The 26,002-nt window shown below is 49.6% G+C and overlaps 1 protein-coding gene across 1 annotated transcript in view; it reads right to left on the reverse strand.

Moving 5' to 3' along the window:
- LOC146041446 (zonadhesin-like) overlaps window positions 1–14,271 on the reverse strand; it is a 155,783-nt gene extending 141,512 nt beyond the window's left edge. Inside the window, exons 1-8 of the mRNA XM_083161426.1 lie at window positions 14,241–14,271; window positions 13,294–13,338; window positions 10,274–10,462; window positions 9,387–9,572; window positions 7,338–7,523; window positions 5,085–5,270; window positions 2,964–3,149; window positions 759–944 (exon numbers count right to left, since the gene is read on the reverse strand). Of these exons, the coding sequence (XP_083017552.1) occupies window positions 759–944; window positions 2,964–3,149; window positions 5,085–5,270; window positions 7,338–7,523; window positions 9,387–9,572; window positions 10,274–10,462; window positions 13,294–13,338; window positions 14,241–14,271 (1,195 nt within the window). The remainder of the gene's footprint in view (window positions 1–758; window positions 945–2,963; window positions 3,150–5,084; window positions 5,271–7,337; window positions 7,524–9,386; window positions 9,573–10,273; window positions 10,463–13,293; window positions 13,339–14,240) is intronic.
- Window positions 14,272–26,002: the final 11,731 nt, after the last annotated feature.

Below are 26,002 nucleotides of genomic sequence, written 5' to 3' on the forward strand. Positions count from 1 at the left end.
GGAAGAGGAGGTGTTCATTTGATTGACAGCTGACAGGCACAGGGAGCAATGGGTAGGGGGTGGACCAAGACATGACATGTCATCCAGGCATTCACAGACAGCGCAAGTGTCCGTGAGGAAGAAGGGGGCAGGTCGCAGGAGGAGGAGGACAGTGTGCGTGGTGCAGGGAGCTGCACAGCCTCTCCATACTGCCGCCCGCTGTTAGACAGGCGCTGTGGGCGGCGTGCAGGAGGCAGTAACAGTGAGGGCTGAGGCAGCTTTAGCAGAGAAGGGAGGGAGACCGCGCCTTTTCAGCATGGCGTCTCCCTGCTTTGCAGGAGCTGCTGAGTGGGTAGCACCGGCCCTGGTGGGGGCATATGTGTATCTGGCACTGTCGGGGCATATGTGTATCTGGCACTGTGAACATCACATTGTGCAGTGTAATGGGCATTTGCCATCACAGTATGGGGTGCAATGGGCATTAAGGTGTGCGGCATAATGTGTAATAAGCATCACAATGTGCAATCTGCAGGTACACAACACAATTATGGTACAGGCCACGCCCCCTTATGATAGGCCACACGCCTAATTTTTCAGCGCGCCGGAAGCGCGCACAAGCATTCGTCCTTCCAGAGAGATGGGGGTGTATGGGCCAGTGCTCTGGACTTGCCCCCTAGGCTAAAAGTTACTAGCCAGCCCCTGGTCACACCCCTGGCACACAGCCCACACTGAATACAACAGCAATGGTCACACCCCTGGCACACAGCCGCCTCCCTTACTTTTAGGAGGACATTGATTGGGAAGAACACAGGCTCCTTCGCTGTTACGGACATATCCGGTCTTGCACTGACATTGTCCAGGGAGGCAGATCTCACTGCACCCTATTCCTTTGTCCCAATCATCACAGGTAGGTGGGCAGGCGGAAGCACAATCCGTGTACTCCTCATTAGCACCAGGACAAGGGTCTAAATTAGAAGCAGAAGACAATGAGTAATTATTAATTAATCTATTAGTAATAATAGACCATGACCTGTTATACTCAGGCCGTGGCAACTGCGAACAATTGGGGCTGGTGCCAGCACTGTGGAACTGATGGCCGGGTGAGGATCATAGGAAATACAGGAGGTAAATAGCCATGCCCTAGGTGCACACTGACAAAGGTCCACATGCCCTAGGTGCACACTGACAAAGGTCCACATGCTCAAGGTCCACACTGACAAAGGTCCACATGCCCTAGGTGCACACTGACAAAGGTCCACATGCTCTAGGTGCACACTGACAAAGGTCCACATGCCCTAGGTGCACACTGACAAAGGTCCACATGCCCTAGGTGCACACTGACAAAGGTCCACATGCCCTAGGTCCACATTGGTAAAAGGTTGACATGCACGAGGTCAAAAGTATGAGAAAGTCCCAAAAATCGTAAAAAACTCATGTCAACCTGTAAGTGTGTTAAGCTTTGCCATGTCAATGATGATTTTTTGATTGTGTTGACCTTTTGTCAGTGTCAACCTTGTGACTGTTGTTGACCTTTTGGTGTTGACCTATACATTATCGATTTATCGACCAGATCTCATGAAGGCCAAACACGGCATCCATGCACATGTGCTGGCCTAATTGGGTATTAGGGAAGGGCAGAGACCCTTGGAACTCTTGAACACTCATTGCTGGACCCTTTCTTCTCACTAGAGTCCACAGCCCGCACTGAATACTGCAGCAATGGTCACACCAGGGGTGGGCTGGGCCGGGGGGCAGGGTGCCATGTGCCCCCTGGGCCGCTTCCAGAACACGGCCGCGGCTACAGGAAAATGGCCACCGGCCAATTTCCTGTAGCCGCAGCCGTGTTCTGGAAGCCGCGGCCAGCGCAGGAGGGCTGCCTGGAGGAGGTGGATGGTGACCAGCGCGGCCCGCAGCCAGTGACTGGCTAAGTGGCCCGGGGGAGCAGGAGGGCTGTCGGACCCCACCGGACACCCCCCGCCCAGCAGCAGCAGATGGAGAGACAGCAACAATGGTGAGTTGCTGGTGGGAAATTCTGGCACTGTGGGGGCATATGTGTCTCTGGCACTGTGGGGGCATATGTGTCTCTGGCACTGTGGGGGCATATGTGTCTCTGGCACTGTGGGGGCATATGTGTCTCTGGCACTGTGGGGGCATATGTGTCTCTGGCACTGTGGGGGCATATGTGTCTCTGGCACTGTGGGGGCATATCTGGCACTGGGGCAAATGTGTCTCTGGCACTGTGGGGGCATAACTGGCACTGTGGGGGCATATGTGTATCTGGCACTGTGGGGGCATATGTGGCACTGTGGGGGCATATGCGTCTCTGGCACTGTGGGGAAATAGCTGGCACTGTGGGGGCAAATCTGGCACTGGACATCACATTGTGTGGTGTAATGGGCATCATTGTATGGGGTGTAATGGGCATTACGGTGTGGAGAGCATTGGGTAATTGCCATCACAGTATGGGGTGCAATGGGCATCAAGGTGTGCGGCATAATGTGTAATTAGCATCACAATGTGCAATCTGCAGGTACACAATACAATTATGGTACAGGCCACGCCCCCTTATGATAGGCCACACGCCTAATTTTTCAGCGCGCCTCAGGCGCGCACAAGCATTTGGCCTTCCAGAGAAATGGGGGGGTATGGGCCAGTGCTCTGGATTTGCCCCCTAGGCTAAAAGTTGCCATCCAGCCCCTGGGTCACACCCTGGCACACAGCCCACACTGAATACCGCAGCAATGGTCGCACCCTGGTAAAACAGCCCACACTGTATACAAAAGCAATGGTCACACCCCTGGCACACAGCCCGCATTGAATACTGCAGCAATGGTCACACCCCTGGCACACAGCCCACACTGAATACCGCAGCAATGGACACAGCCCGCACTTTATACAACAGCAATGGACACACCCCTGGTACACAGCCCGCACTGTATACAACAGCAATGGTCACACCCCTGGTACACAGCCACCTCCCTTACTTTTAGGAGGACATTGATTCGGAAGAACACAGGCTCCTTCGCTGTTGAGGACATATCCGGTCTTGCACTGACATTCTCCAGGGAGGCAGATCTTATGGCACGCTATTCCAATGTCCCAATCATCACAGGTAGGTGGACAGGCGGAAGCACAATCCCTGTACTCCTCATTAGCACCAGGACAAGGGCCTAAATTAGAAGAAGACAATGAGTAATTATTAATTAATCTATTAGTAATAATAGACCATGACCTGTTATACTCAGGCCGTGGCAACTGCGAACAATTGGGGCTGGTGCCAGCACTGTGGAACTGATGGCCGGGTGAGGATCATAGGATATACAGGAGGTAAATAGCCATGCCCTAGGTGCACACTGACAGAGGTCCACATGCCCTAGGTCCACATTGGTAAAAGGTTGACATGCACGAGGTCAAAAGTATGAGAAAGTCCCAAAAATCGTAAAAAACTAATGTCAACCTGTAAGTGTGTTAAGCTTTGCCATGTCAATGACGATTTTTTGATTGTGTTGACCTTTTGTCAGTGTCAACCTTGTGACTGTTGTTGACCTTTTGGTGTTGACCTATACATTATCGATTTATCGACCAGATCTCATGAAGGCCAAACACGGCATCCATGCACATGTGCTGGCCTAATTGGGTATTAGGGAAGGGCAGAGACCCTTGGAACTCTTGAACACTCATTGCTGGACCCTTTCTTCTCACCAGAGTCCACAGCCCGCACTGAATACTGCAGCAATGGTCACACCAGGGGCGGGCTGGGCCGGAGGGCAGGGTGCCATGTGTCCCCCGGGCCGCTTCCAGAACACGGCCGCGGCTACAGGAAAATGGCCGCCGGCCAATTACCTGTAGCCGCAGCCGTGTTCTGGAAGCCGCGGCCAGCGCAGGAGGGCTGCCTGGAGGAGGTGGATGGTGACCAGCGCGGCCCGCAGCCAGTGACTGGCTAAGTGGTGCGGGGGAGCAGGAGGGCTGTCAGACCCCACCGGACACCCCCCCGCCCAGCAGCAGCAGATGGAGAGACAGCAACAATGGTGAGTTGCTGGTGGGAAATTCTGGCACTGTGGGGGCATATGTGTCTCTGGCACTGTGGGGGCATATGTGTCTCTGGCACTGTGGGGGCATATGTGTCTCTGGCACTGTGGGGGCATATGTGTCTCTGGCACTGTGGGGGCATATGTGTCTCTGGCACTGTGGGGGCATATGTGTCTCTGGCACTGTGGGGGCATATGTGTCTCTGGCACTGTGGGGGCATATGTGTCTCTGGCACTGTGGGGGCATATGTGTCTCTGGCACTGTGGGGGCATATGTGTCTCTGGCACTGTGGGGGCATATGTGTCTCTGGCACTGTGGGGCATATGTGTTTCTGGCACTGTGGGGGCATAACTGGCACTGTGGGGGCATATGTGTATCTGGCACTGTGGGGGCATATGTGGCACTGTGGGGGCATATGCGTCTCTGGCACTGTGGGGAAATAGCTGGCACTGTGGGGGCAAATCTTGCACTGGACATCACATTGTGCGGTGTAATGGGCATCATTGTATGGGGTGTAATGGGCATTACGGTGTGGAGAGCATTGGGTAATTGCCATCACAGTATGGGGTGCAATGGGCATCAAGGTGTGCGGCATAATGTGTAATTAGCATCACAATGTGCAATCTGCAGGTACACAATACAATTATGGTACAGGCCACGCGCCTAATTTTTCAGCACGCCTCAGGCGCGCACAAGCATTCGGCCTTCCAGAGAAACGGGGGGTATGGGCCAGTGCTCTGGACCTGCCCCCTAGGCTAAAAGTTGCCAGCCAGCCCCTGGGTCACACCCTGGCACACAGCCCACACTGAATACCACAGCAATGGTCACACCCCTGGCACACAGCCCACACTGAATACTGCAGCAATGGTCACACCCCTGGCACACAGCCCACACTGAATACCGCAGCAATGGTCACACCCCTGGCACACAGCCCACACTGTATACAACAGCAATGGTCATACCCCTGGTACACAGCCCGCACTGTATACAACAGCAATGGTCACACCCCTGGTACACAGCCCGCACTGTATACAACAGCAATGGTCACACCCCTGGTACACAGCCACCTCCCTTACTTTTAGGAGGACATTGATTGGGAAGAACACAGGCTCCTTCGCTGTTACGGACATATCCGGTCTTGCACTGACATTCTCCAGGGAGGCAGATCTCACTGCACCCTATTCCTTTGTCCCAATTATCACAGGTAGGTGGACAGGCGGAAGCACAATCCGTGTACTCCTCATTAGCACCAGGACAAGGGCCTAAATTAGAAGCAGAAGACAATGAGTAATTATTAATTAATCTATTAGTAATAATAGACCATGACCTGTTATACTCAGGCCGTGGCAACTGCGAACAATTGGGGCTGGTGCCAGCACTGTGGAACTGATGGCCGGGTGAGGATCATAGGATATACAGGAGGTAAATAGCCATGCCCTAGGTGCACACTGACAAAGGTCCACATGCCCTAGGTGCACACTGACAAAGGTCCACATGCCCTAGGTGCACACTGACAAAGGTCCACATGCTCAAGGTCCACATTGGTAAAAGGTTGACATGCACGAGGTCAAAAGTATGAGAAAGTCCCAAAAATCTTAAAAAACTCATGTCAACCTGTAAGTGTGTTAAGCTTTGCCATGTCAATGACGATTTTTTGATTGTGTTGACCTTTTGTCAGTGTCAACCTTGTGACTGTTGACCTTTTGGTGTTGACCTATACATTATCGATTTATCGACCAGATCTCATGAAGGCCAAACACGGCATTCATGCACATGTGCTGGCCTAATTGGGTATTAGGGAAGGGCAGAGACCCTTGGAACTCTTGAACACTAATTGCTGGACCCTTTCTTCTCACCAGAGTCCACAGCCCGCACTGAATACTGCAGCAATGGTCACACCAGGGGCGGGCTGGGCTGGAGGGCAGGGTGCCATGTGCCCCCCGGGCCGCTTCCAGAACACGGCCGCGGCTACAGGAAAATGGCCGCCGGACAATTTCCTGTAGCCGCAGCCGTGTTCTGGAAGCCGCGGCCAGCGCAGGAGGGCTGCCTGGAGGAGGTGGATGGTGACCAGCGCGGCCCTCAGCCAGTGACTGGCTAAGTGGTGCGGGGGAGCAGGAGGGCTGTCGGACCCCACCGGACACCCCCCCGCCCAGCAGCAGCAGATGGAGAGACAGCAACAATGGTGAGTTGCTGGTGGGAAATTCTGGCATTGTGGGGGCATATGTGTCTCTGGCACTGTGGGGGCATATGTGTCTCTGGCACTGTGGGGGCATTTCTGGCACTGTGGGGCATATGTGTTTCTGGCACTGTGGGGGCATATCTGGCACTGGGGCAAATGTGTCTCTGGCACTGTGGGGGCATAACCGGCACAGTGGGGGCATATGTGTATCTGGCACTGTGGGGGCATATGTGGCACTGTGGGGGCATATGCGTCTCTGGCACTGTGGGGAAATAGCTGGCACTGTGGGGGCAAATCTGGCACTGGACATCACATTGTGTGGTGTAATGGGCATCATTGTATGGGGTGTAATGGGCATTACGGTGTGGAGAGCATTGGGTAATTGCCATCACAGTATGGGGTGCAATGGGCATCAAGGTGTGCGGCATAATGTGTAAATAGCATCACAATGTGCAATCTGCCGGTACACAATACAATTATGGTACAGGCCACGTCCCCTTATGATAGGCCACACGCCTAATTTTTCAGCGCGCCTTAGGCGCGCACAAGCATTCGGCCTTCCAGAGAAATGGGGGGTATGGGCCAGTGCTCTGGATTTGCCCCCTAGGCTAAAAGTTGCCAGCCAGCCCCTGGGTCACACCCTGGTAAACAGCCCACACTGAATACCGCAGCAATGGTCGCACCCTGGTAAAACAGCCCACACTGTATACAACAGCAATGGTCACACCCCTGGCACACAGCCCGCACTGAAAACTGCAGCAATGGTCACACCCCTGGCACGCAGCCCTGTACTGAATACCGCAGCAATGGTCACACCCCTGGCACACAGCCCGCACTGTATACAACAGCAATGGTCACACCCCTGGTACACAGCCCGCACTGTATACAACAGCAATGGTCACACCCCTGGCACACAGTCCACACTGTATACAACAGCAATGGTCACACCCCTGGTACACAGCCCGCACTGTATACAACAGCAATGGTCACACCCCTGGTACACAGCCCGCACTGTATACAACAGCAATGGTCACACCCCTGGCACACAGTCCACACTGTATACAACAGCAATGGTCACACCCCTGGTACACAGCCCGCACTGTATACAACAGCAATTGTCACACCCCTGGTACACAGCCACCTCCCTTACTTTTAGGAGGACATTGATTGGGAAGAACACAGGCTCCTTCACTGTTGAGGACATATCCAGTCTTGCACTGACATTCTCCAGGGAGGCAGATCTTATGGCACGCTATTCCAATGTCCCAATCATCACAGGTAGGTGGACAGGCGGAAGCACAATCCTTGTACTCCTCATTAGCACCAGGACAAGGGCCTAAATTAGAAGCAGAAGACAATGAGTAATTATTAATTAATCTATTAGTAATAATAGACCATGACCTGTTATACTCAGGCCGTGGCAACTGCGAACAATTGGGGCTGGTGCCAGCACTGTGGAACTGATGGCCGGGTGAGGATCATAGGATATACAGGAGGTAAATAGCCATGCCCTAGGTGCACACTGACAAAGGTCCACATGCTCAAGGTCCACATTGGTAAAAGGTTGACATGCACGAGGTCAAAAGTATGAGAAAGTCCCAAAAATCGTAAAAAACTCATGTCAACCTGTAAGTGTGTTAAGCTTTGCCATGTCAATGACGATTTTTTGATTGTGTTGACCTTTTGTCAGTGTCAACCTTGTGACTGTTGACCTTTTGGTGTTGACCTATACATTATCGATTTATCGACCAGATCTCATGAAGGCCAAACACGGCATTCATGCACATGTGCTGGCCTAATTGGGTATTGGGGAAGGGCAGAGACCCTTGGAACTCTTGAACACTCATTGCTGGACCCTTTCTTCTCACCAGAGTCCACAGCCCGCACTGAATACTGCATGCCATGTGCCCCCCGGGCCGCTTCCAGAACACGGCCGCGGCTACAGAAAAATGGCCGCCGGCCAATTTCCTGTAGCCGCAGCCGTGTTCTGGAAGCCGCGGCCAGTGCAGGAGGGCTGCCAGGAGGAGGTGGATGGTGACCAGCGCGGCCCGCAGCCAGTGACTGGCTAAGTGGCCCGGGGGAGCAGGAGGGCTGTCGGACCCCACCGGACACCCCCCTCCCCGCCCAGCAGCAGCAGATGGAGAGACAGCAACAATGGTGAGTTGCTGGTGGGAAATTCTGGCACTGTGGGGGCATATGTGTCTCTGGCACTGTGGGGGCATATGTGTCTCTGGCACTGTGGGGGCATATGTGTCTCTGGCACTGTGGGGGCATATGTGTCTCTGGCACTGTGGGGGCATATGTGTCTCTGGCACTGTGGGGGCATATGTGTCTCTGGCACTGTGGGGGCATATGTGTCTCTGGCACTGTGGGGGCATATGTGTCTCTGGCACTGTGGGGCATATGTGTTTCTGGCACTGTGGGGGCATATCTGGCACTGGGGCAAATGTGTCTCTGGCACTGTGGGGGCATAACCGGCACTGTGGGGGCATATGTGTATCTGGGACTGTGGGGGCATATGCGTCTCTGGCACTGTGGGGAAATAGCTAGCACTGTGGGGGCAAATCTGGCACTGGACATCACATTGTGCGGTGTAACGGGCATCATTGTATGGGGTGTAATGGGCATTACGGTGTGGAGAGCATTGGGTAATTGCCATCACAGTATGGGGTGCAATGGGCATCAAGGTGTGCGACATAATGTGTAATTAGCATCACAATGTGCAATCTGCAGGTACACAATACAATTATGGTACAGGCCACGCCCCCTTATGATAGGCCACACGCCTAATTTTTCAGCGCGCCTCAGGCGCGCACAAGCATTCGGCCGTCCAGAGAAATGGGGGGTATGGGCCAGTGCTCTGGACTTGCCCCCTAGGCTAAAAGTTGCCAGCCAGCCCCTGAGTCACACCCTGGCACACAGCTCACACTGAATACCGCAGCAATGGTCACACTCTGGAAAAACAGCCCACACTGTATACAACAGCAATGGTCACACCCCTGGCACACAGTCCGCACTGAATACCGCAGCAATGGTCACACCCCTGGCACGCAGCCCGCACTGAATACCGCAGCAATGGTCACACCCCTGGCACACAGCCCGCACTGTATACAACAGCAATGGTCACACCCCTGGTACACAGCCCGCACTGTAGACAACAGCAATGGTCACACCCCTGGTACACAGCCACCTCCCTTACTTTTAGGAGGACATTGCTTGGGAAGAACACAGGCTCCTTCGCTGTTGAGGACATATCCGGTCTTGCACTGACACTGTCCAGGGAGGCACATCTTAATGCACGCTATTCCAATGTCCCAATCATCACAGGTAGGTGGACAGGCGGAAGCACAATCCCTGTACTCCTCATTAGCACCAGGACAAAGGCCTAAATTAGAAGAAGAAGACAATGAGTAATAGACCATGACCCAGGGCCGGTGTAAGGCTTCTCAGCACCCTAGTCAAAACTTTAACGTACTCTCCCCCCCCCCCCCCCAAACACACACCCATACTGCCACCAATACCCACTTTCCAACCCCTTAAGGCATACTTGCCTAAAACTCCAGAATGGCATGGAGGCTCCCAAAAATCAGGTGGTCCTCCCAGCCCTCAGTGAAGGTGGGCAAGTCCCCTGCTTTCCCTGGAGGCCTACCTTTGCCACCCACAACAGAGTGCAAGGAGGAGGGGGCAGCAGGGAAGTATGCCTCAAGGGAAAGTATGGAAGTGAGGTGTTAGAAGTTCCACAGCTGCCACTTGCATTAAGTACAACAAGGATCCTCATAGACATCACAGACTTGGTGGCGCCCCCCAGATCTTGGCGCCCTAGGCAGCTGCCTAAAGCTGCCTAATGGTAGAGCCGGCCCTGCCATGACCTCTTATACTCAGGTCGTGTCAGCAGCCCAAAAAGCTCACAAATCTGCAATGGACTCCGTTACTCAGACAGGAAGACGTGAGATAAGCGGAAGTAATGAAAAACATTGCGCCCATGTTCTGTCCCTCACGTGTGTGCTCAGAAGACCAGAGGACTCCAGAACATCTATTATAGTGGACATAATAGTCACACCCCTGGCACACATCCCCCGCCCTTACTTTTAGGAGGACATTGCTTGGGAAGAACACAGGCTCCTTCGCTGTTACGGACATATCCGGTCTTGCACTGACATTTTCCAGGGAAGCGGCAGACCTGAATGCACATTCGTCCTTTGTCCCAATTATCACAGGTAGGTGGACAGTTGGAAGGACAACCCTTGTACTCTTCATTAGCACCAAGACAAGGGCCTACAGGAAGAGAAATGAGAAGCTCACATATACGCAATGGACTCCGTTACTCAGACAGGAAGACGTGAGACAAGTGCAAAGTAATGAAAAACATTGGGGGGGGGGGGGGTGCACATGTTCGGTGGGACATAAGGATAAACAGGCCCTCTGCGTCCATGTTCTGTCCCTCACGTGTGTGCACAGAAGACCAGAGGACTCCAGAACATATATTATAGTTGACTTCCTCTTACCACCAGACCCAACAGCAGCCGCATGGACCACTACTCCAGAGGTAATGGCGACACTCCTGGCTTACAGAAGCGCCCGTAACTGCGTCTGTTGCCCATCTGCCCAACATCAACAGTTTTGAATCTGCTGAATAAGGCCCCATGTCACATTCAATTAAATGTAACAGTGTCTTCAATATGTGGCCAAAAATCAATAATTATTTAAAAATATATAAAATAAAGTATGTCTTCCCCCAGAGACAAGTGCCAGCACTGGTGGGTTGGTTGGTGGGTCTGCTGCTGGGGAATCCGCAAGTGCCAGCACTGGTGCTCATAACTGACACTGCTACAAGCTAAATCAGAAACGGAAATGCAGATACAAGCACTGGGTTACTGCAGCCAGGGCTGGTGGGTCTGCTTCTGGGGAATCCGCAAGTGCCAGCACTGGTGCTCATAACCAATGCGGATACAAGCTAAATCAGAAACGAAAATGCAGATAGAAGCACTGGGATACTGCAGCCAGGGATGGTGGGTTTGCTGCTGGGGAATCCACAGCATACTGTTCTACATGGGCTGAATTTCCCAGGGGGGTTGTGCTATCAAACAAAAATGTTACCAGTAATCCCAGGCTGCATTTCAGGTATTTGGGAATGGCAAGTACAGTTGTACTACAATTATCTATATCTATAGATCTTCACTGTACAGGCCACACATATCCACTCTCTTTCTTTTTCACATTTTCCATCCTCCTGACCAAACTGCTGGGTCACCGTATCATACAGCCCACTAGGACCCTTTGCATTCTGGTGGAACTAATGCCGATCTGCCTGTAGATTGTAAGCTTGCGAGCAGGGCCCTTCTACCTTTGACTGTCTGTAAATACCCAGTTTGTTGTAGAATTGTCTCATATTGTAAAGCGTATGTATATGCTGCACTATATAAGAATCTGTTACAAAAAATAAATAAATACCAGATACCAACCAACACTTTGGAGGTTCCTGCTCAATCATCTGACCACCATCCTTCCCAAACAATACCTGGAAGTCCACGGCTCAATTTACCATCCACCTGGATATTACCTGGAAATCTGGCCGCGAGGTTGAAGGTAGGCTCACACAACATCAGCCACTCCCTCGGTGAGCCCACAGGAATACAAATCGCCGTCAATTTGGACTCCATATTTCTTATGGGACTACTCAGTGTGGACAGTGCGGGACTTTAATCCTCCACCCCGGACGGGGTTAAATACCAACACGTGAGATCTGGTTATCTTATACTGCTATTATCAAATGTTTATGTGCATACATTCCAATTGCACCTACTTACAATGCATATGCTATGGGAAAATTAATGCTGCTATATATGTATTTTAATTATTGTTTTTAATAAATTGTTGTTACTTTTTTGGGTACTTGTTTCCTATCTGGGCGCCCGTCGTGGTGATCGCGGGTACATTTATGTCTGGCCGCGACGCGACCGACACGATGCCCGCGATTTCCCATTGAAACCCATGTTAAACATGGAAATCGCGTCGGTTGCGTCGCGGCCGGCCATAAATGTACCCGCGATGCCCACGACGCGATGCACCCGATTTCCCATAGGAATCAATGTTAAATGGCCCGACCGACGCGATTTTACTGTTAAATGCCTCAATGGACCCGATGTGGCCATAGGAATCAATGTTAAATGGGCTACAGAGCCCAAATAGGCACTATTAACCCTTAAATGTCCCCCCAAATTTTTAACGCCACCCCACGATCCACGCCAACCCGAAGCGTGGCGAGCGCAGCGAGTCCGCGAGGGGCGGCGGTACGCGTCCTCCGACCTTTTCATGCCCTACTATCCACTAGGGCGTGGAGTGAGAATAGAATAGTGTGGCGAGCGCAGCGAGCCACCGAGCCCGAAGCGTGGCGAGCGCAGCGAGCCCCGCGAGGGGACGCGGATACCTTCACAGGTAAACGGTCCCTTCGTGGGCTTCCCAGGTGTCCGCGTCGCCATGGACACCTGGGAAGCCCGCGAGGGGACGCGTATAACTGTGAAGGTATCCGCGTCCCCTCGCCACGCTTCGGGCTCGGTGCGCTCGCCACACTATTCTATTCTCACTCCACGCCCTAGTGGATAGTAGGGCATGAAAAGGTCGGAGGACGCGTACCGCTGCGCTCGCCACGCTTCGGGTTCACGTTGATGGCGGGGTGGCGTCAACTACTTTTGGGGGGACATTTTTATGTTCAGGGGTGTTTTTGCCCCATTTCCCATTGTTCCCTATGATAATTTGGGGAAATTGATCCATTTAACATTGTTTCCTATGGTAAATCGCGGTCATCGCAGGTAAATTGAGGCATTTAACATTGTTCTCTATGGGAAAATCGCGGGCATCGCGTCTGGCACATCGCACCCGATTTTTTATCGGCCGCGATGGCCCCGATTTTACCCCGATTACAATCGTGGGCGCCCAGATAGGAAACAAGTACCCTTTTTTGTAATCTGATTCACTCATCTTTAATTGGTAGCGCTGCTTTTTGTGCTGTTTTTTTTACAGACAGACAGACAGACAGACAGACAGACATACACACACACACACACACACACACACACACACATTATAGAACACTACATTTTACTGACCTGGTTCTGAGCCGTAGTCCCCTTTCACCAAAGCCAGACACAGGACTGAAGGGAAAAATAATAATAAGTTAATTAAACAATTCTTCTTCTACTTTAAAAAGGAACAAACCACAGTGCTCACACTAACTAGTACTTTTCATTATTAATTGCTTCCATTGTTACCATTTATCTGGAGGGGAACAAGGCGGAACTGAGTTCCACCACCTCAAATGATAGGGGGAACTAGTTCACCCTCCACCACAGACCTGCACAGTAATTTCAACAGAAAATACTGTCCAAACAGCTTCCTTTTTTGGCGTGGCATGTGTGGTGTCAAGCCATCACAAGGAACTCTTACTGTGGGTATAAAGTGTAAGAGGCACTACTTCTGTGGTCATTGTGTATAAGCAACACTACTGTGTAGCATACATGTATAAGGAGTACTACTGTGTAGTGTAACATGAATAAGAGGCACTACTAAGTGATGTGAATAAGGGGAACTACTATGTGTCCAAACGTGACTAAGGGGCATTACTATGTGGTGTAATATGAATCAGAGGCACTATATGTGGTATAATGTGAATGAGATTGTGCTACCGTGCGTAGTTAGGTTTGCTTTTGCTTTATGTAAGATGGTGTTTTTTTTTTATTCTAAAAAATTCTATAAAAGGCTTATGTGAAAATGCTATAGCCTGCCAGCAGAAAATGGGGGGCTTGGGACTGAAAATTTAGGCAGGGATCCCTGAGTTCGATCAGTGCCACCAGCTCATTGTAGCTGGGGCTCCGGGTGGCAGCCAGAGAAAGCGATGGCGGCATTTCACATATGGATCCAGCCGCAAGCCAATCGGAGCTCACAGACCAACAGCCAATCTGGAGCCGCTGCTGTAGTGCCTCCTTTTTGGTTGCCCGTCTGCAAGTTCTGATTGTCTCACAACCGAGCAGTGTAATGTAGTCATAACAGAACTCACCTGCTCCCACAAACTGAAGAACCGTCTTCATTTTCTCTTCTTATCACTGAAAGTAAATCTGAGTGTGAGCATTAATTGTCATAAGTACAGAGTGAGATGAGAGAGGAGTGAGATAAGGAGAGAGTGAGATGGAGATAGAGATAGAGAGACTTATTCTGGATCACTCGCAAAGGTAAATTCCTTCTCACATGGACAAAACCATGTGCACTGCAGGTGGGGCAGATGTAACTTGTGCAGAGAGAATTAGATTTGGGTGGGGTTTTGTTTCAAAGTGAGATCTATATTGCAGTGTAAAAATAAAGCAGTCAGTATTTACCCTGCACAGAAACAAAATAACTCACCCAAATCTAATTCTCTCTGCACATGTTACATCTGACCCCCTGCAGTGCACATGGTTTTGTCCATTTGAGAAGGAATTTGCCTTGCAAGTGAACCAGAAAGAATAAGGGCCAAAAGGTGTAGAGTGTTTAATATAGTATCTCTATAATAATAATAATAATAATAATAATAATAATAATAATAATAATAATAATAATAATAATCCCAACTGGGTTAGCAATTATGAGAGAGTGGAATCTCTCTAAAGTATATTATACCATATATTGATATAATGGGTTTATGTAGTTAACATCTGCATTTATATTATAATAGACTTTACAAGGTTGGCTCATAACAATAGGGCAATATAATCACTTGTCCAATCACACAGCATACCTCCCAACTTTAGAAATTCGTCAATCGGGACGATGCTCCTGCGCGCCGGAGGCCACACCCCCATTTTGCCGCTATGGGGGCATGACCCAGAGGCTCTGTGAGCCTCTAGCCATGCCCCCAGTCCCCTGGCTGCAGGAATAGACGCTGTGCGCATGCGCACAGCGTTTATTCCCCGCTGCTTAGCAGCTGACAGGGGGGACTCCCAACAGCCCCCCCACACCGCGGGACACTGCCGCCCGCGGGTGGGACATCGGGACAGGCCCTGACAATCGTGACTATCCCGATAAAATCGGGACTGTTGGGAGGTATGCACATAAGCATTCCGATACATATGTCCGTGATTGGCTCAGAGGGTAAAGAACTCTATCTCTGTCTGGGAACTAAAAAGGTCAAATATACTTTACACCAGGCATGTCCAAACTGTGGCCCTCCAGCTGTTGTGAAACTACAAGTCCCATCATGCCTTGCCACAGTTTTGCTATAAGGGAGAGCTAAAACTATAGCAAGGCATGCTGGGTTGTGTAGTTTCACAACAGCTGGAGGGCCACAGTTTGGACATGCCTGCTTTACAGAGCTATATCACCCCGGCTCACTGACTATGCGGATAGGAAGAGCAATTAAAACCAATCACTACTGTCCAAGCACATGGTAAATATACTTTATGCAGGGATGTATCCTCCTGGCTCATTATACATAAACATTCTATACCTTGGCTTAAATCTATAGTCCAACCTTGCAGAGCCTTATATAATATATGCAGATTCCAAATGATAACTATTGATTCCAAAATATGAGTTAACGACTTGGAGCTTTAGCTCCAATTATTTGATTATTAATTTTCAGGCAAAAGCAAACCATACAGAATAATTTATATGTTGACATATATGCTATTTTACATTTTTTTATATATATACACCTCCGTACTTAAAACATGAAACTATTTACAGACAGGCAATTACAAACAAAAATTGTACTTACAAGTTACGTGTGAGGGTAAAAATGGACAGGTACCTTCTGCTGAGGTCCCAGAAACCTTCCCAGTCGTCACCTTCACCTTCTTACTTCCTCCCACAAACTCTTGTCTCCATCTAGCTGTCCTGGATTTTTGCTACTTCTCAACTTAGCTCTTTTATTCAAGACCTCTCAATGAAACCAGCACATTCCCATTGTTTCCTTTGTAACTTTAACCATGTCAGGGGTGTGATTTGGATTTGGCACCTGTTTATCAAATACTTAATTGAATTGTAAATGTAATTGATTACCCAGGAGCTGTGACCAATTGTGAGTTTGTAGTAATACAATTGGTTTCCTGGCGTCATCACCTCTGGTCTGCAGTATAATTGAACATACTGGACAATAGCTCGTTTGCATTTATTAAACATATACAGAGTTTTGACCAGGGACTGGAACCCCAGTGTATACAGTATCTGCATATCATGTGGGCTATTATTCCATCAGTTTGTAACCTGGGAGGTTGTGTACATTAAACTTGTTTATGCAATTAATAACGGTATAAATAACTGGGAAACCAACAAGTCTCTGTCTATCTGCTAATGAGTAAGCCCTGGGGCCTAGACATACTGTATTGTTGTCGTTGGATTACAGGGAACTTGGTGTTAATGAAATCAGCCTGTCTCTCTACATAATGGTCCATGGCCCTTATTCTGGTTGACTCACTCAGGCGTGGATTTGCACGGCAGACCGATGTTTTGCGTATGTGCATGTGCTGCAGCATTTCTGCGTATGTGTATGTGTCATGTGTGAACTCGTAGAAAAATCGCTTCGCTGGTTGCACGCTCCCTGCTTTTCGAGCAGGGCCTGGAGAGGGGCGTGAGGTGTCGGGCAGGGCCATTAGCATATGTGATCGACCAGCGTTTTTACGCCGTTCCCATGAAAATGCTGGGGTACACATGCTAATACGTTTGTGGCACACGTGCGGGGGGTGGGGGGGGGGGTTTAAGCTGATATAACCAGATGTCAGCTGCCCGCCCAATTCCCTGGAAATCTACATGCATATGTAAATGTGGCACCCTGAAGTGGGTACCACTCAGGGGGTGGTGTAATAGTGACCCCATCGGCGCCAAGAGCCCGGAAGCAGGACTCACCCGGGTCATCAGCGGCAGGAAGGAGGTCAGCGGGGATTGGAGAGAGGTGAGGCCGGAAGCTGGAGGAGAGGAAGAGGCAGGAGGAGCGTGGCGAGAGAGCTGCCGGGCATCAGGGGAGCAGCCTGCGGTGATCCCAGCATCTGCGGCTTTGGACTGCGCAGACCCGGCACGAGAGGTTCTTTGTTAGTTTGATTCAATATTTGCAAGGCTGATACATTTATTGTTGTAAGATCACATTGTTTAACTTTTTATTGCAGCGATTCGTACGGCTGTCCTTGGGGAAGGTGTAGTCGTATTTGCCTGTGTTGAGTGGCGAGTAATAAACTGTAACCTATTTAATTGCAGTTGCTCCTTTTTATTCTGTGTCCACTATTGCCGTATAATTCCCTGGATAAAAAGACCTAAATCCTTGCGGGTACCACACATGAGTGGTCTGGACCACTCATACATATGCCTGCGCTTTCAGCATCATTTGATGGTCGGTGACCATCGGAAGATGGGGGAGGCTCCCACTGGCACGCGAATCGATGTTGATGTAAAATATCCACTCGCATAAGCTATTCCTACTTTTATATTTATTCATAATATACACTATGGAGGTGATTCTGATTGACCCGAAAAGCTGGGAAATTTGCAGATTTGCGGGTCATCCTGCACAAACGCCGCCCCCTCCCTCGCACGCCGTTTCCACCGCACGCATTCGAATGGATGTTTAGCATAAACATCCAACTGCAGCCTTGCTTACGGGGACAAGATCATTCGATGGTCCATCAAAGGAGTTTGCAAGCGCTCGCAGATCTGTCAGCCTCTGCTGACCTTACAGCCGCCAGGTGCCCGTCCCCCCACAACCGCATGAGAGCTGCATTAGCATGGGAACACGCTGGGCGTTCTCATGGGCGCTACCCCTTGCCACCGCTTTCTGCCCCCAGCCCGCACTGCTAGGTGTGAAGGGGCAATTTGCCGCTCCCACTCACACACAGAGCCTGCACATAACTACATATGCGCAGTCCAAAACCATCGCTCCCCTGTGCGAACGCGCAGGGGAGCGTATGGATCAGAATGAGGGCCTATGGTTAGAATCACGTTACATTAATGATGGAATCGAAATAATATCTCTATTTCTATGTACCTATATAGATACTGCGCACACGCTGGTCCTGGTGCCTGTAACTTACATTGTACAGGCGCCGGGACCAAAACTGCTTCTATGGGCTGTTGCCCATGCAGCCCATAGAAGTTGGCTGCATGTGTAGTACAGGTCCCGGCGCCTGTGCTGTGATGAGTGACAGGCGCCGGGACCGGGACAGGAGAGGAGGCAACAGCAGCGACAGGGTACCCAATAAGGTACGAGCCGCCGCTGAGTAGGACTGATAAAAATATAAAATATATGCCGTATATTTCATTAGTCTGATTTGAGTGATCTCAGATTGTTTTGTTCTTGCCATAGCTTCAGCTTCATGTGCTAGCGACCAGCTGGAGGGGGGGGGGGTGGGGGTGGGGGTGCTGTTGCTTACCCTGCCAGCCACAGACGCTGCAGCTGTCATAGCCAGGGGCGTGATGATGTAATCCAGGAGTGGTCGCGGCCATTGTCAAACTGTTCAAAGCAGCGGCCGGCCGTATTTTAATTGGGCAGGACAGCCGGGCAGCGGCGGCCCAGCCATGGGGGGTACAGTAGTAATTGTGCTCCGGCCCACCGGGAAATCACCCAGTTTCCCGGCGGCCCAATCCGCCCCTGGTTCGGTGGACTATATTGGCCGGGACTCCATCAGCGTTAGAGAAGCCTCATTCTTGGATGAAACACTCACTGCAGAAGGAGGGGAAATGACCACTTCCCTTACAAATTGTTTGACGGTCAGTGATAGTGGCAGAAGGCCGATCCTTGGCCATTAGGGCAGATGTCCCTTTGGTGAATGTTTTATTTATTTTATGCTATTTTTTTCTTGTAATTATTTTTCTGGTCTCTAGATTTTCTCTAGGACCCGTTCTTCTCCCCACCACCATAGATAGAGGAGGTTTAACATTTTGCCATGAGACAGGCCGCCCTCCTGTTAGAAAATAAAAATCTGACCCCTTTAACACCAAACTTCTGTTGTCTGTGTCATTCGGTACTTGTGAGTTATCCGGGCTGCCGATTTTTTCATCACGCCCGAAATCGTGGGCATCGCGTCGGTCGTGGCCGTTATAAGGAGCCGCGACGCGATGCCCACGATTTCCCATAGACAGTAATGTTAAAAGACACGATGGACCCGATTTCCGACCCGATTTCCCATAGACAGTAATGTTAAAAGACGCGATGGACCCGATTTCCCTTAGACAGCAATGTTAAAATAAAATGACCATGTGAAATTGGCCAATATGGCCATTTCTCATTGGATATGTTTTAAAAAAAAAGGTTTCATGGCCCCCCACCACCGTTAACGCCACCCCGCTATTGACGCCAACCCGAAGCGTGGCGAGCGGCGGCGGTACGCGTCCTCCGACCTTTTCATGCCCTACTATCCACTAGGGCGTGGAGTGAGAATAGAATAGTGTGGCGAGCGCAGCGAGCCACCGAGCCCGAAGCGTGGCGAGCGGACGCGGACACCTTCACAGGTATCCGCGTGCCCTTGCGGGCTTCACAGGTGTCCGCGTCCCCTCGCGGGGCTCGCTGCGCTCGCCACGCTTTGGGCTCGGTGGCTCGCTGCGCTAGCCACACTATTCTATTCTCACTCCACGCCCTAGTGGATAGTAGGGCATGAAAAGGTCGGAGGACGCGTACCGCCGCCCCTCGCGGGCTCGCTGCGCTCGCCACGCTTCGGGTTGGCGTCAATAGCAGGGTGGCGTTAACGGTGGTGGGGGGCCATGAAACATTTTTATGAAACATTTTTTTAAAAAACATATTGGCCAATTTCACATGGTCATTTTATTTTAACATTGCTGTCTATGGGAAATCGGGTCCATCGCGTCTTTTAACATTACTGTCTATAGGAAATCGGGTCCATCGTGTCTTTTAACATTACTGTCTATGGGAAATCGTGGGCATCGCGTCGCGGCCCCTTATAACGGCCACGACCGACGCGATGCCCCCGATTTGGGGCTAAATCGCGGGCATCGCGTCGGTCGGGTGTCCTTAAGTTAACCAAACTTAAGGACAAAATCGGCAGCCCGGATAACTCACAAGTACCTGTCATTCTTTCGGATAAGTGGTATGAATAATGTATGGGTGCATCTGGCTGGGTAAGGTGTATGATTTACTTAATGATCATAATGGTTAGGATTACTGCCCCCTGAAGTCATGGGTTCAATTCCACCATGGCCCTAAAGGTTTTTACAACCACTCCCCACTAACACCACGTTAATAGAAAAGAAACCTTGTGTATGGGTACACATTGGCACCTTGATGCACGCACAATGTGAGCGCAGCACCTGCACAGTCTGCTGATAATCGCTGAGTTACCTGGAACATCGGCTTTGCATACTTCTCTGAATTAGGCTCTTAAGCTCGGTACACACTGTCTGATTTTCATTAACGAGATGCACAATAATGATGGGAAGGGTTAGGCTGCAGGGGGAGAGGGTTAGGGTTAGGCTGCAGGGGGAGAGGGTTAGGGTTAGGCTGCAGGGGGAGAGGGTTAGGGTTAGGCTGCAGGGGAGAGGGTTAGGGTTAGGCTGCAGGGGAGAGGGTTAGGGTTAGGCTGCAGGGGGAGAGGGTTAGGGTTATGCATCTGCTAGATAGCATTAGGGTTAGAGCAGACATGGCCAAACTGTTGCCCTCCAGCTGTGGTAAAACTACACATCCCAGCATGCCATGCCATAGTTTTAGCATCCCCTAACAGCAAAACTGTGGCAAGACATGATGGGACTTGTAGTTTTAAAACAGCTGGAGGGCCATAGTTTGGCCATGCCTGGGTTAGAGGGATCGGGGGAGAGGGTACATATATCTATCGAGCCCATGTTGGGATTCTGACCATTGGTATGCCATGTCGGGATCCCTCCTGTCAGCCATTGTAATTACCCCCCGTCTCTACACCACACGTGATACTGCCCTCATGTTGGATCTAATCCCTCCCCTCTCACAACACATGACAGCCAATCAGCATCTTGAATAGGTTATACAGAGACATAATAGGGAGGATCTCAGCTTTATTGTGATGTGAAGAGTACACACTGCATACAACAACAACATATATGTCTGTATCATTTCCCGTAACTGGATAGGTTACAGCGTTCCGGAGATCCCGCCACACCGCACAGCAGCCGCTTTGGCTACATCATCAATGGTCACACCTCTGGCACACATCCCCCGCCCTTACTTTAAGAAGGACATTGTTCAGGAAGAACACAGACTCCGTTACTGTTACGGACATATTCTTGCTTGCACTGACATTTTCCAGGGAGGCAGACCGCAGTGCACTCTGTTCCTTGGATCAAACTTTCACAGGTTAATAGACAGTTGGAAGGACAATCCTTGTACTCCTCATTAGCACCACAAACAGATCCTAAATGAGAAGAAGACAATGAGTAATAGACCATGACCTGTTTTACTCAGGCCGTGGCAACTGTGTACAATTTTGGCTGGTGCCAGCACTGTGGAATTGACGGCCGGGTGGATATAGGATATACAGGCAGGGCCGTTTCAAGACAATTTAGCTCCCAGCTAAATTCCTCAACCTAATGCTAGTACTAACCCTAAACCCTCAACCTAATTCTAGTCCAACCCAAATCCCTCAACCTATCACTAGTCCTAACCCTAATCCCTCAACCTAATGCTAGTCCTAACCCTAATCCCTCAACCTAATGCTAGTCCTAACCCTAATCCCTCAATTTAACACTAGTCCTAAACCTAATATCTCAACCTAAAACTAGTCCTAAATAAAATGCCTCAACCTAATGTTAGTACTAACCCTAACCCCTCAACCTAATGCTAGTCCTAATCCTAATCCCTCAACCTAACACTAGTCCTAACCCTAACCCTAAACCATCAACCTATCCCAACTGAAACCCCTCAACCTAACGCTAGTCCTAACCCTAATCCCTCAACCTAATGCTAGTCCTAACCCTAATCCCTCAATTTAACACTAGTCCTAAACCTAATACCTCAACCTAAAACTAGTCCTAAATCAAATGCCTCAACCAAACGCTAGTACTAACCCTAACCCCTCAACCTAATGCTAGTCCTAATCCTAATCCCTCAACCTATCACTAGTCCTAAACCTAATACCTCAACCTAATGCTAGTACTAACCCTAATCCCTCAACCTAACACTAGTACTAACCCCTCAACCTAACGCTAGTACTAACCCTAACCCCTCAATCTAACGCTAGTACTAACCCTAACCCCTCATTCTAACGCTAGTCCTAACCCTAATCCCTCAACCTAAAGCTAGTACTAAATAAAATACCTCAAATTAATGCTAGTACTAACCCTATACCCTCAACATAATGCTAGTCCTAACCCTAATCCGTCAACCTAATGCTAGTCCTATCCCTAATCCCTCAACCTAATGCAAATCCTAACCCTAAACCCTCAACCTAATTCTAGTCCAACCCAAATCCCTCAACCTATCACTAGTCCTAACCCTAATCCCTCAACCTAATGCTAGTCCTAACCCTAATCCCTCAACCTAATGCTAGTCCTAACCCTAATCCCTCAATTTAACACTAGTCCTAAACCTAATATCTCAACCTAAAACTAGTCCTAAATAAAATGCCTCAACCTAATGTTAGTACTAACCCTAACCCCTCAACCTAATGCTAGTCCTAATCCTAATCCCTCAACCTAACACTAGTCCTAACCCTAACCCTAAACCATCAACCTATCCCAACTGAAACCCCTCAACCTAACGCTAGTCCTAACCCTAATCCCTCAACCTAATGCTAGTCCTAACCCTAATCCCTCAATTTAACACTAGTCCTAAACCTAATACCTCAACCTAAAACTAGTCCTAAATCAAATGCCTCAACCAAACGCTAGTACTAACCCTAACCCCTCAACCTAATGCTAGTCCTAATCCTAATCCCTCAACCTATCACTAGTCCTAAACCTAATACCTCAACCTAATGCTAGTACTAACCCTAATCCCTCAACCTAACACTAGTACTAACCCCTCAACCTAACGCTAGTACTAACCCTAACCCCTCAATCTAACGCTAGTACTAACCCTAACCCCTCATTCTAACGCTAGTCCTAACCCTAATCCCTCAACCTAAAGCTAGTACTAAATAAAATACCTCAAATTAATGCTAGTACTAACCCTATACCCTCAACATAATGCTAGTCCTAACCCTAATCCGTCAACCTAATGCTAGTCCTATCCCTAATCCCTCAACCTAATGCAAATCCTAACCCTAATCCGTCAACCTAATGCTAGTCCTATCCCTAATCCCTCAACCTAATGCAAGTCCTAACCCCTCAACCTAATGCTAGTCCTAACCCTAATCCCTCAACCTAACACAACTCCTAGCCCTAATCCCTCAATTTACTGCTAGTCCTAACCATAATCCCTCAATCTAATGCTAGTCCTAACCCTAACCCCTAATGCTAGCCATAACCCTAATCTCTCAAATTAATGCTAGTTCTAACCCTAATGCTAGTCCTAAATCTAATCCCTCAACCTAATGCTAGTCCTAATCTTAATGCCTTAATCTAATGCTAGTCCTAACCATAATCCCTCAACATAATGCTAGTCCTAATCCTAATGCCTCAATCTAATGCTAGTCCTGACCCTAATCCCTCAACCTAATGCTAGTCCTAACCCTAATCCCTCAAACCAAATGCTAGTCCTAACCCTAATCTCTGAAATTAATGCTAGTCCTAACTCTAATCCCTCAAACCAAATGCTAGTCCTAACCCAAATCCCTCAACCTAAAGCTAGTCCTAACCCTAATCCCTCAACCTAATGATAGTCATAACCCTAATCCCTCAACCCCTCAACCTAAAGATAGTCCTAACCCCAATACCTCAACCTAATGCTAGTCCTAACCCTAATCCTTCAACCTATCACTAGTCCAAAACCTAATACCTCAACCTAAAGATAGTCCTCACCCTAATCACTCAACCTAATGCTAGTCCTAACCCTAATCCCTCAAAGTAATTCTAGTCCCTCAACCCCTCAGCCTAAAGATAGTCCTAACCCAATCCCTCAATTTAATGCTAGTCCTAACCCTAATCCCTCAACCTATCACTAGTCCTAAACCTAATCCCATTAACCTAATGATAGTCCTAACCCTAATTCCTCAACCTAATGCTAGTCCTAACCCTAATAGTAATATCAACATTTGTACTACAAACCGACCAAACCAACATTTTAAACAATGTTGACATTATAACGTCTACATTATCACCGCACACCCAATATATGGTGCTGGCATTGGATTCATATGGATTTTCCACCTCAGGCATTTCCAATAATAGTAGCGCAGACCCTTAAGAGAATGACTATATATATTATATCTCTTATATATTTGGCTACATCTGTCACTCAAAGTGTGTCTGAAGCTGTAATGCTGGGTGGAGCCTCTGACTCACATGACAGAGAACCAGCCCAGTGAGCCCACAGACAGTGCCATACACCCTCTGCCTCTCCATGTTACACAGCAAAGACACAGCTACTCACCAGACACACCAGGTGAGCGCCCCACACCTCCATACCTCCCAACATGACCCTCTCCAGGAGGGACAGAATGCTCTGTTTGTGGACTTCCATCTTAATTTATGATTGTCATCACCTGTCATTTTAAACAGAGTAGTTGATAAGAAAGGTGTTTAAGCACAGCTGATGGTAATCCATAAATTAAGAAGAAAGTCCAGAAACAGAGCAATGTGTCCCTCCTGGAGAGGGTCATGTTGGGTATGCACCCCCCCCCCCATTCACGGCATCCCCACGATTAAATGGCACATGCAAAACACTGACATGGCTATGGTCGACAATGAAAAAGGTTGACAAGATTTATTTTTCACTTTTTCAATGTTTTCATATTCATTCTCATGTGTCGACATGGACACCAATGAAGTGCCACACTTATGTCAACATTTACATGTGTTGACTTTTCTGTGTTGATTTTTTTCTTGTGGCGATTCGCGGCACCACCCACGTCCCCCCTCCCGCGACTTGCAGCACAACCCCCGCAATTCGCGGCACCCCCGGTGACTCCCGCGATTCGCTGCCCCACCCCGTGACACCCCCCTCCTGCGATTCGCGGCACCCCGCGACCCCCCCTCCCACGATTCGCGCCAAACCCCCGGGTCCCCCCTCCAGAGGTTCACGGTGCACCCCACGACCCCCTCTACCACGATTCCCCACCCCTGACCCCCCCTCCTGTCATTGCGGCAACCCCCCGCGACCCACACTCCCGCGATTCACTGCAACCCCCCGCGCCCCCCCTCCCACGATTCGCGGCTCCCCCCCCCCGCAACCCCCCCTCCCGCAATTCACGGCATCCACCCACGACCCCTCCTCCCGTGATTCGCGGACACCTCTCACCTCCTCCCTCCCCCCCCCAACCCTGCGCGTGATTCACGGCAACCCCAGGATTAAATGGCACATGCACGGCTATGGTCGACAATGAAAAAGGTTGACATGAGTTTTTGAAGATTTATTTTTCTTTATTTGAATGTTTTCATATTCATTCTCATGTGTCGACATGGACACCGATGAAGTGCCACACTTATGTCAACATTTACATGTGTTGAACTTTCTGTGTTGATTTTTTCTTGTAGCAATTTTTTCCAGTGACAACTATGAACTATGTGCACGTCAACCTACACATCATCAACCAATTCTTTGTATAATATATAACACCTGTTCTGTTTTACTGTAGGTGTTTTAAGTCAGATCTTTTACTGCTACTATTACTGTTTATGTAAATGCATTCTGAATGACAGCAACATCCTACCATCCTTCTACAATAATATATAACCAACTAGGTGATTCATCGCTCCCCTTGCCCCCCCCCCCCTCCCGCA

Source organism: Crinia signifera, chromosome 19, assembly GCF_055691185.1.
Source record: "Crinia signifera chromosome 19, ASM5569118v1, whole genome shotgun sequence".
Taxonomy (NCBI): domain Eukaryota; kingdom Metazoa; phylum Chordata; class Amphibia; order Anura; family Myobatrachidae; genus Crinia; species Crinia signifera.